At 33.8% G+C, this 11,904-nt stretch overlaps 2 protein-coding genes across 2 annotated transcripts; both read right to left on the bottom strand.

Annotated features, from left to right (window-relative positions):
• Positions 1-535: 535 nt before the first annotated feature.
• On the bottom strand, positions 536-1,973 carry LOC118481753. The gene is made up of 6 exons (XM_035976987.1): positions 1,934-1,973; positions 1,735-1,832; positions 1,398-1,609; positions 980-1,292; positions 799-876; positions 536-703 (listed from the first exon to the last, which is right to left on the bottom strand). The coding sequence occupies exons 3-6, from the start codon at positions 1,604-1,606 to the stop codon at positions 536-538; spliced, it is 768 nt and encodes a 255-aa protein (XP_035832880.1). The 5' UTR covers positions 1,607-1,609; positions 1,735-1,832; positions 1,934-1,973.
• LOC110875668 lies at positions 1,688-3,200 on the bottom strand. Its single transcript, XM_022123871.2, has 6 exons — positions 3,047-3,200; positions 2,694-2,961; positions 2,520-2,610; positions 2,090-2,114; positions 1,934-1,992; positions 1,688-1,832 (listed from the first exon to the last, which is right to left on the bottom strand). Exons 1-6 carry the CDS (start codon positions 3,185-3,187, stop codon positions 1,688-1,690), a joined length of 729 nt encoding a protein of 242 aa, XP_021979563.2. The 5' UTR covers positions 3,188-3,200.
• Positions 3,201-11,904: the final 8,704 nt, after the last annotated feature.

Raw genomic sequence — 11,904 nt, 5'->3', positions numbered from 1 at the left:
AATGTATGATGAACCTAAGTTCTGCTATGCACCAACAGATATTACACAATTGAACAAAAGATTTATAATATAAGATGTTTAACGGATGATGATCAACAACTCATATAGTCTGTTGAAGCACCCTATAACAGTGCTTAACCTTTAACAGATCTTTAACACTACTTAGGGGTTAACAGATGTTAGCACACTATAACAGTGCTTAGCCTCTAACAGATGTTAATGTATCTCAGACCCCAACAGTTTTCCGACTAAACAATTGATTAAATTTTCATTTATCAATCTTACAATAATATACAACCCTACTACTTATCCAGTCCATCAATATCACCAAACATGTATAATAAAGGTTAACCTTACTTGATATTCAACCAATAGACATTACATAACATATTCATCATTGTAGGCATTACAAACAAAACTTTTAACCACAGTTTGTTAAAACAACAGTTAACAGACATAAATAAAAACCACAAGGATTCTTCAAAAGTAAGTGGTTTATACTTATCTCTCATAACAATTGTTTTTTCATAAGAATCTAATTGTTAACCTTAGTCAGCTTCTTCCGGGTTCTTCTCACATTAGTGGATAGCTCACCAACGTTGACAACATTAGCATCTTGAGCCATCCGCTTTCCATTGGGACTTGATCCAGAATCCTTTTCAACTTCAACGACTGAAGAGTCGGCCGTAACAGAGACAACATCCTTCCAACAGATCACAAAACAACTATTGATCTCATTTAATAAAATAATGAACTCTTTTTAAACGTACTAAACATACTTTAAAAATAAATACTCACCCTTGAAGTTCGTTCAGCAGACACCTGAGAAGAGTCTGAAAGGTTAACGTCTTTAATGTCAGCTACCTCTTGAGTAACCTAAAGGATCATAATATATGATATCATATAAAAAAGTACACAATCCAGTGTTTAAAACTCAAAAGAAAAATAAATAGATTGAAAGAGTAATTTTATATGCTACGTCATCAGTATTTTCATCACCATTACCATCTCCACCAACCAACTCAGCAATTATTACTGGATCCTCAGTTGTTTTTTGCACATTATAAACACGATAGTCATTTTTAAGATTGAACTCTGAAACATCAATCTTAAAAGCAGACTTCTTATCAACCAATCGAAATATCTCATGAGGGAATCCAGTATCATTGGCCTTAACCTGCCTCTCTCTTATGTCACTCGCCGCTAATCCAAGAAGCTTCTGAACATCTCTATCAAACATAACAAAAGAAACACTACCACTCTCATCCTGAACCCGCACTTGCACCTTGAACCTGAAATATACACAACTAACTAAGTAAACTGCAAAACTATATTCAAATATGAGTCTTAGAATGTTACTTATATAAATATAACTCTAAATAATCATCATTGCTTACTTTGTGGTGATCGATGTACATTCAGTATGACATCTGATACAAACCAAAGAAGTCGCAGGCAATCTAAGAATATCATCTGAAACATTCTCAACATTCTGCAAGTATTCACTTTTACCCATCACCTTCTTGAAACACTTACGACAGGCAACATAAAACCAACCATACTCTTCTTGCACAATCTTAATTGTTGCAACCACAACACAAGACATTTCCTGTAAAAACACAACACACTTCCTGTAAAAACATGCAGGTGACAAACCAAACAAATAACCAAACTATATACAAAGAAGTTAAACCTCTTCTATCTCGCTAATCTCATCAACATGTTTCTTCACACCTTCAGTTACAAATTCTTTATGTAATGGAAAAATACTCTGAGACGATAGTATCGTCTGAGAAGTAGAACTACTCCCTTGTCCAAACTTCAATATATGCCTTTTGAATACCACAAATGATTAGAATTAGTATACAAATGACATGAAACCAAGTATTTGACTTTTCCATCTATATATAATAAAAATTATATTAAGAATTACCTCCTCCTTAGCTCATCAACTTCATCAATTTCTTGATTCACTTTGAACAGTATATTCACCTACACGGAAAAGTATATAGATATTTAATGTATACCTGTCTTTATATTGCCAGAAATAAACAGTATAGTTATGATTTTCAGAAAGTAACAAAAATACCTTTTCATTCCTTACACTTTCCATGCTGTATAACAACCATCACATGCTCATGAGGTGGGATTTTAGAAATGAAGTCCTTAATCTGCAGAGCATAACCATTCCACACAGTATATCACAAAACCTTACCACTACATGAAAAGAATATTCATATCAAAACAACATTGAATGAATAAAAACAGAAAATAAATCAGGAAAACTATAACATTTATTAAAGTAGCAAATGGTTTCAATTTCAGTACTATATTCACTAAGAATAAACTGTAGACCTCATTTATTACCATGATTCAGCATTATATACAAACAATATAAACCTCATTTATTACCATTACACGATCCCACATTAAATACAAACATTCTTCATCTTATTTACTAACATCATTAAATACATTTTATGATCACTACATGACTGAACATATAAACAACAACTTACTCCAAATCTTCAATATCGAAATTCATCTTCTTAGTCTCCTTTGGAGGTCGATCAAAGAGATCTCCACAAGAAATCACAGATCCAACAACATCTACATGATCACATTATACAAGAATATAAGTAAAACTCTCTAATATTATACAAGCAAGACATGATTACAAAAATATACATTACCAACACTCAAAGCATTTAATGCCTCTCCTTGAAGAATATTTTCATAAGCTCTGAAATTGAAACCATACTCAACACCTTGCCAATCTCTCACACGAGTAACAGTTGTGCATCTATAAAAGTTGATTTTATAAGGCTGCACTACTACTTTATATAAATCTTTATTCTCACCAACACCAAACTTCGAAAGAATCACAACAGCATCTTCTTGCAGCTGTCCATCAAAAACAGGTATCAGATGACTCTTAATACCTCCTTGAATCTTAGCACCCTGAAGAACATTTAAAGAAATTATGTTCTTAGCATACAACACTACATTTTGTAAAATAAAACGGAAAAGCAGAGATATAAATTACCTTCTCATCAATGAAGATGATCTCCATTTTGTAACCCTGATTCCATTTTCGTATAATTCTCGCCTTCATGTTCCACATATCCTTAGCAGGATTCAAATCGTTAACAAAACTAAGATTATTACTGTCAACTGATATTGACATGCTTCTAATTCGGAATTCGTGTTGTGATTAAATTTCAAATTTCAAAATCAGAGAAGATGAAAGCGTGATGAAATATGAAGAGGTAAATGAGAAGAAAAGCCTTATATAAGAAGGATGATTGACAGGAGTTTGAATCTGAGTGACATGCATTAATTGCTAATTACTTATTCCCATGCATATTTAAATTTGAATTTCCCGGTAATTAGCGTTAAATATCTGCTGATCTAAAAGTAATACGGAAGATAACAACATTTGCTGCTGCTAAGTATACATTTGCCAAAGGAACCACCTGCTACTTTCTCGTAGATGGGCAGTGGTTGCCCTTTAGAATGTGGGCCAGACCTTTAAAATTTGAAAATACACAGGCAGTGGTTTGATGTGGGCCAACTTTGAATTTTAAACTCTTTTAATATTAGGCTTTATGATGTAATAATGAGATAAGAAAAGCCTTGTTGCACATGCTCTCTAGCTGACACATCAGCTTTTCTTAGTCATTGAGATTTCTCCTTTTATAGAAAATATAGATTGATTAATATCTCGATTATCCAAAATTTGGGATTTTGGTTTAAGTTCTCATAGGAATTAACCTTGTTTAATAATTTAGTAAACAAGTTATGATTTCAATTTTTTAATGTATTAATATTAGATAACATAATTAAATAGAAGATGAGCATAAAAAAGGAGAGTCGAAGGTGTGGGAAAAAATATATAAAAGAGCAGAGTTGTATTTAAAATTTTAAATAATAGGGATAAATTATTGTTAGAAATTTGGTGAATGGATATTTAATATATTTATAATTTAATGAAATTATAAATATTAATTAGAATCTTCATGTGGTAAATAAAAGAGAAACGTAGAGCTTCTTGATGACATTTAGTTAGTTTTATTAGAGTTTTTAAGTCTCTAATTAAGTGACTAATTAAGTGAATCCTTTCACTAATCCTTAAGGCTATGTGCTTCTTTTGTTACAACAAGAATATGGTATTGCTTGATACATGAAGAATACTAGAAGGAGGATGAACAGTTGAAGACTAACTAGAGAGATGAGTACTCTCTACTTGTTTTCCACCATATGAGTTCAAACACTACAATTACCGGATGTAACCTTGGGCCCGTGAGCCATCTCCGGCAGTACAGACTGTTTCGGCTGTTGTACCCTAGGAGACAGACGCGTTGCCTTTAGTAGAGGCGCAAAATATGTTTTAAGGGAAGCGTGTTGAACACATGTCTCAACCAAAACCGTTAACGTTTTAGTATGCTCTTTGTAGCAGTCAAGGAGTATTTTTCAAGACTCAAGATGATGAATACTCGAGTCTAGTACTATCAAGTGCGCATGAAGGACCCACCAGAGATGCGGCTTGAATCAAGATTGGTATATATAATTTTATTTTATATTCTTTATTTTTAGTTATTGCAACCGGTATTGTACTATGATATTTCCTACGAATAAGGAGAGTCTCGTTATTATATATTTTGTAATTATATTTTACAAAAGGTGAACCTAATTCCTACAAACTTAAAACAGATTTCGTGAGATTGTTGGTGCAATCTTAAAAACCTTATTTATAAGGATTTTGGGTTTACGAAAGGATTTATAATAGAATAAAAAAAATATTTTTAGAGGATATGATCTTATAATTTTTTTTTTGGGAAATATGTATGTAGTACAACTTGTTGTGTTTGGATTTTTGAGATCGAGACACAATCTTAAATCCTATACCGTGGTACAAAATGAGTAGTTTTGGTTCCAACGTTTGGTTTTGAAACGATTTTGGGAATCGTTAGTTTTTCTAACTTTTGTGTTAGATCGGGTTTATTAGTGTAAACCATACATTTTTTTGTAAACGTTAAGTTCTCTAACATGTGTGTTAGACCGGAATTATTGGTGTAAACCAATTCTCTTAAGTATAGTTTTTATGTCTTTAAATAAGAGTTTTATGTTACTTGATTAGAGTTTTATGTCTCTAATTAAGTCTCTATTTAAAGTAGACCCTTCATCCACCCATGGATTGATATCACAAATAAGTCTTATAATGATTTTTGTAATCATTTGTCTTCTAACTTGTGTGTTAGAAACGTTCATGAAAAGCGTTAGTTTGGAAGCAATTTTTAATTGTTTAGTTTCTAACGTGTGTATTAGAAATGACTTATTTATTTGAACCACATATGTGTTTTTAGCAAGTCGAATTAACATTTTGTGGAAATGTTAATATTTCTAACGTGCGCGTTAGAATTTCTTTCATTTTAACATGATTGTTAAAAATGGTTAAAATACAAATGCTTTGAAATGTTTTATATAAACATTTTATATAAGCAATTTGTTGTAGCATTGTTTTTAATGCTTTGTATGATTTAGAAATAAAATGTCATACATTGAAGTTGATGTTTGATTGGCTTTAAGGAATTAAATCACCATAAAGTGATGGTGTGGTATTTATATGAATTTAATGAAATTAAAATCATTTACTAAACTCTTCATTTGGAAGATAAACTCTTAAGGAGAGTTTCATGTCAATTTATTAGTTTTTATTAGAGTTTATATCTCTAATAAAATCTTTAATTAAGTGAGACTTATCTCCAACCCATGTCTCTTGTATTAAAAGTAGGCTATGTGCCTAACTTGATGAGGTTGAAAAAAAAAATACAAGAGTAAGAATACAAGAATTAAATCACTATAAAGTGATGGTGTAGTTGTGTGTGATTTTATCACCAACTTTAATTTGTGATTGGTCATGTTTTTTATATATATAAATTGACTTAAATTTTCTAACAAGTGTGGTAGAAAATGTGTATCACGAATACGAGGTATGAGATTGTTCATAATGAACAGAAATGTTTTATGTAAACATTTAATTGCCTCTGTGTGCATTAAAAATGATGAGAAATGGTTTATTTTATAAACTTTATCTTTGGAAAACGTTTTATGTAAACGTTCGATTCTATAATGTGCTTGTTATAACATTTTTTTCTAACATGCGTGTTAGAAAATGTTTAGTACATGTGTAGTAAGACTAAACAATATAAAACCATTTGATATTTTGGGTTTGATCTATGTTTTCATAATGCTAATTGATATTATTAATATTGTATATTGCAAAACTAAGAAACTGTTTTGAATTATTTTTAAAACAAAGTTTTGCATAACATTGATAATTCAAATGGTTCGCTACTCTTGCTAGAAATAGCATATGGTGAACAAAGTAACAGTCTGGTGGATGTTATTTGGTGAGAAACAACTTGGTGTTGTTGTGAACAAATTTAATTGTTCAAGTTTACTACTTAAATGTAGTATTTGTAACAACTTGGTGTTGTTTTGAGCATAATTGTCCAAGTTTAAAGTTTCAGGATGAAATGGGGAACTTGTACTTACAAGTGCATGGAGTCTTATTGAGGGAGTACCTCAAGACATGCCATGGGGCAATATTGTTGAGAAGATTTCGGTTAAATTGTAAAGTGTTGAAGATAAAAGCACTTTGCTATTTGATGTCTACATATTGTCTATGCTTCCGTTTAAATTTCAAAAGTGATTGGCACTTATGATTTAGTATCCAATGTATTTTATTGTTTTGTGTTCAATATCTTCGGATAACACATTCAATTTTTTACAAAGAAATAAATCACTAATGGTTGTGACGTATAAATTATTTTTGTGGAAAATAATTATAACGTCGGTTATACATTGTTTATAAGAATATGGTTTTAAACGGATAGTACATGAAAATACTTGGACATAAACCACTTGAGAGTTGTTACATTGACTAAAAGTCAAAGACGAAACATTAAATGTATAACCACATCATGAGTGAGTAATGAAAGAACGTAGTGAATGTATTGAGATGAAATACACTAACGACATTCATGTCGACATACTTCATTAGAAGTCATTGGAAAATTCACAAGTGTGAATTCTAACATATGAAAGTAAAAGTACTATATGTTATTGTATACCTTTAATAAATCTTGCGAGATTTATAAGTAGATGCGTCTACCACTTAATTATTGTTAGATCTATATGAAGATTTTACCTTCATTTGGGAGAGCATCCTAAATATATATATCTCCTAATGAATAACAATCGATGTGTGCAAATCACTTATGGCAAAATTATGATTGCCATGTTGTTGATTGTCAATCTAGTTGATGATGTGCGTTAGGTGTAATATGTTTTAGGTATATATTTTAAGCCCTTTTTACACTTTTTAGCCAAGTTTTAAATTTATATAACACGATATTTACTAACACTAAACACACATATGGGCAAGTGCACCTATCGTGGACGTAGTATAGTGTTGGTAAGATACCGAGGTCGTCCAAGGACACAAGAGCTTTTAGTACCGGTTTATCCTCAACGTCTAACCAAATCAAAATGTTAGAAAAAGGTTTTAAACTAAGAAAATAAAACAAACTAAAATGCTGAAAAATAAAATAAAAGTAAAAACAGATAGACAAGATGAATCACTTGGATCCGACTCGTGTGTAGTGTAACCTTTGATTATTTTCGCACTTTTGCACTTGTTTAAGAGATTATCTTAGTTATTGTAGTAGGCCCCTCTTTTGAAGGCGACGTTACCCTCAACCCAGTAGTTTGAGTCAGCAAGGATACAATCCTAAAGGTTCGGATTATTGAAAGATAATTAATTAAGTTATTAATGCATAATGTGGTATGCCCCTCTTTTGAAGGCGACGTTACCCCCAGCTAAGTAGTCTGAGTCAGCAGGGATACAGTCCTAAGTAGCTGGGTTAAAGTTTTAATACTAGTTTAACTTATGAGGGGATCAAAGAGTTTGGACCCCCGCCATCCAATACCTTTGCGTATTGAAGGAGGTTCTACTAAATTTGACCCAGGTCCTTTGCAGGATCTATACACTAAACAATGGCAAGACTCTTACCAAACCGTTCCCTTAACCCTCGACCAGGTAGCCAACATACCTCCATATAGACCGTGGAGATATGAATGGTGAAAATCTTTTATTTTATATAGACAGTAAAATAATGCCAAGACACCACGGACAAACGATAAGGAAGAATCACCTTCAACATAAGAAACTAGTAATTAAAGTCATTAATACAAAACCAATTAAAAAGTGCAAAAGATTAAAAATAAAAAGTATTACACTAAACATTTGTCTTCACCAAGTGATGTAAGAGACTTAGGCAAACATGGCCTTTGATTGTCAAGAACTCTTACGATCAATCTTGGATCCCGAGACGACTCACACACTCTATGATGGACAATGGATGATGGTGGTGGATGATGGTGTTATGGTGGTGGGTGGTGGGTGAAGTGTGAGAGAGGTGGTGTGCCAAGGGATGAGTTGCAAGAGCTCCAAACACTCCTATTTATAGGCTGAACAGAAGCCTGGGCACGACCCCGTGTCCAACTGTCTCTCTCTTCATTAATTGTAATTGCAATAAATGCGCCTGCAGTTAGCTGAGCACGGCCCCGTGTCTGCTGAGCACGGCCCTGTGGTGGGCAATAGAAGCTTCTACATGTTTGTCTTTTGTACCAAGGCTGACCATGACCCCGTGTTCACTGGGCACGCCCCGTGTTGAGCTGGACATGCCCCGTGTTGAGTTAGGCACAGCCCCATGCTCAGCTGAGCACAGCCCCATGCTCAGCTTTCTTCTTGTTTTTGCTTTGGGAGATGCTGTCGAGGAGTCGGGCATGCCACGTTTCTTCCTTTTCTTTGTATTTATGTTGGATTTGGCTGCATTTTTGCTTCTTTTGTTCGTTTAAGCTCTTTTAACCCTGAAAACCCAAAAGGAAGACAAAAGCACACTTTTTTTAACATTAGTACTTAAAAGGGTTAGTTTTATGCCTCATTTGATGTAATTTATATGTTGCATTTTACACACATCAAATACCCCCACACTTGAATCTTTGCTTGTCCTCAAGCAAAACTCTTTAATATGTGGCTTACACTCTCAAATGGAATGGGTAGAAGAGAAGATTTTGGGCTTGTCTTGAGTGTCGGGAATCCAAGATCTTTATTGGGTTTTATTTTTATACTATTTACAATCCTATTCGTTATGATTTATTTAGAATGTTTTATAGGAGAAATTACTTATTTGGGCATAACATGCCTCTTTAAAATTCCATTTATATACAAGTTCACATACCTCACGGGAGATCACTCAACACTCGGCCAAAGATGTATTTTTGTGAAACACTCGAGACCGGCATGGAACTTACTCCTACCATATGCTTGCCAAGCAATCAATCCTCCTCCTTTTTAACTATATACCTTTGTAAATATCAAGAGGACTTTTGGGTGAAGGGTTAGGCTTGGGTTAAAGGTAGGTGGTTGGGTTAGTGGTTAGTAGAAAAGGGAGAAAGGCGTAAAAAGCGTCGGTTTTCGTAAAACATTTTGTTTTTGTGACATTTTATTTTGATGAAGCATTTATTCAAACAAGCATTCTTTTGATGAGCTTTGTTTGTTTATTTCTAACTTCATTTTTTCTCTTTTTTTTATTGATAAAAGAAGTCACAAGAAAACCGAGCTTTGTTACTAAAATAAAGGGTTTAAAATGAAAAAGGGTTTTGGTGGGCAAAAGGGTGTTTGTTTTGGGTTAAGAAATGAAAAGATTTAGGATCAAAGGGGTTAACTAGGGGGGTTTTGGGTAGGTGGTAAAAAAAAAAATAATGGTGTAGAAATAAAAAGGGTTAGTCCTAATGCCTCCATCATTTACTTACTTGGGTTTAAGTTGGTAAGGACCGGGAATGTATCGTCATGGCAAGTTCTAGAGTCGTAAGAAACCAAGCGGCTATTCGCACAAGAAACGAAAAATGAGATTTTAATCTAAAGATGTGTATTTGTATGCTCAATAAAGGCTCAAAACTCACTTATTTTGGGAATGGGTTTATAATGTGATCAAGTATATATAATCAAATTTTACCTAGATTTGTTATGCCGTTTCATAATTTCCTTATGTTAGTTCTTTTTATCATGACGCTATCGGTTGTAAATTTGTAAAAATATAACCTTTCTAGAACTTGAAATTCCCAAATTACACCAAGACAAGTGAAAAAAAATGGAAAGTTTTTGAAAAAATTTGGCGTGATTAGCGGTTCCAATAGAGTTTTGTGTAAGGCTGGTAATTAGGACTTGCAAGATTCAAGGTTTTAGCATCCCCCCCCCCCCACTTGAATTACACATTGTCCTCAATGTGTCCCAAAAAAATAAGTTTTTCGGTTGATTAAAATGTGTAAAAGTGGGTTAAAAACAAGATTTTATGTTACTGGGTAGCTGAACACGGGGTGGTGTTGGCTGAGCACGTCCCCGTGTCCAGACTGCCAGTACCAAAAGTAAACAGAAGGCTGGGCACGGGGGCGTGTTCAGTGAGTACGGCCCCGTGTCCAGTTACCTGAATTGGGCATTTTCTGCAGAACCTCGGGCACGGGGCGTGTTGGGTGAGCACGACCTCGTGCCGAACTTGCTGTAATGAAGAAAAATTATCGAGAGGCTCTGTTTTTGTGCATCGGGTGTAGGTTCAAGCTTCCCTTAGTATCCTTCACCATCCCGAGTGTGTTTTATTCCTGAAAATTAAAACTAAACTAGAAAGCATAAAAGTTAATCTAAACTAAAACTAAGGATAGTTTCGCGGAATGCCTCCATGGTGCGCCACGTTTATAAGGGTCCTTGGCTAGACCCTCCTTATCGGGAGGTTCTGGATCATCTTCAATTAGGGGGTCGTCATTGCCGATTGGATATTTCATTGATCGCTCAAGATCGACACTTTTTTTAAATGCCCCTAATTGAATAGATAGATTATTATACTTCCGGTTTTTCAAAGCTTCATGAGTTTTTACAAAAGGTCGTCCCAACACTAGAGGAGCGTCATCGAGGATGACAAAGTCGGTTGGGATTACCATTTGATTTGTTTTAACAAAAACATCCTCAACTACACCGATTGATTTTATTACTTTCCGATCGGATAGAAAAATGGGTATTTGAAGTGGAGAAAAATCACTAATACTTAATTTTTCGAAAATGTAGTTAGGCATTATGTTAACACAAAGATCTTTATCAATGGTGATATTACTAATAAAGGAATTTTGAAAGAAACATGGAACCGGTGTAATGTTAATTTCAAAAGGGTCTTCTTTTATTAGCGACGTTTGATCATTAGTTAACTTAACACTTACCATTTCTTCGATTCTTGTGTTAGTGTTTAACTCTTTTAAAAACTTAGCATGAGTGGGTACTAAACAATGATTCTCAAAAGAAGGTGATAAGAGAGTAATTTCTTCAAAATTAGACTCTCTTTGAATTTTAACGCTATCGTCCTCACCTTTTTCGTTGTTTAACTCATGTGTCGGTTTTTCACTTATTTGTTCTTCCATTTTTAACTCTTCAACTATCATTTCTTTATTTAATTCTTCTTTTGCGCGGGACTCCTCTTCCCTTGCGCGAGATTCTTTTATGTATCTTTCGATAGTTTTATGTTTTTCTATTATCCTATCGGCTATATCAGTGATAGAGTAAGGATCCGGGATCCTCAAAGCTCGAATCCGGTTGTTCGATCCTTGGTTCCTCATAGTACTCATATGAAGTAGATGGTTCATACCATTGTTCTTCATTGTAACTATATGATGGATAAGGGTCGTAATTTTGTTCTTCATAGTACTCATAAGAGGTGGGTTGTTCACGCCATGGTTCCTCATAATAAGTGTATGAAGGTGGTGGTTCATATCTTGACTCCTCAAAGTATGAGT

This window comes from Helianthus annuus, chromosome 9 (assembly GCF_002127325.2).
Source record: "Helianthus annuus cultivar XRQ/B chromosome 9, HanXRQr2.0-SUNRISE, whole genome shotgun sequence".
NCBI lineage: Eukaryota > Viridiplantae > Streptophyta > Magnoliopsida > Asterales > Asteraceae > Helianthus > Helianthus annuus.
This window is presented reverse-complemented; position numbering and strand designations above follow the sequence as displayed.

What these genes read in the sequence shown, in the direction of transcription:
- LOC110875668 (XM_022123871.2), bottom strand. Translation starts at nt 3,187, where the DNA reads ATGTCAATATCAGTTGACAGTAATAATCTTAGTTTTGTTAACGATTTG. An exon ending in ATTAAATGCTTTGAGTGTTG is followed by an intron (nt 2,611 to 2,693) that starts GTAATGTATATT and finishes GTGATCATGTAG; the next exon opens with ATGTTGTTGGATCTGTGATT. An exon ending in TTCGATATTGAAGATTTGGA is followed by an intron (nt 2,115 to 2,519) that starts GTAAGTTGTTGT and finishes GTTGTTATACAG; the next exon opens with CATGGAAAGTGTAAGGAATG.
- LOC118481753 (XM_035976987.1), bottom strand. Translation starts at nt 1,606, where the DNA reads ATGTCTTGTGTTGTGGTTGCAACAATTAAGATTGTGCAAGAAGAGTAT. An exon ending in TGTACATCGATCACCACAAA is followed by an intron (nt 1,293 to 1,397) that starts GTAAGCAATGAT and finishes TGTATATTTCAG; the next exon opens with GTTCAAGGTGCAAGTGCGGG. An exon ending in CTGCTGAACGAACTTCAAGG is followed by an intron (nt 704 to 798) that starts GTGAGTATTTAT and finishes ATCTGTTGGAAG; the next exon opens with GATGTTGTCTCTGTTACGGC.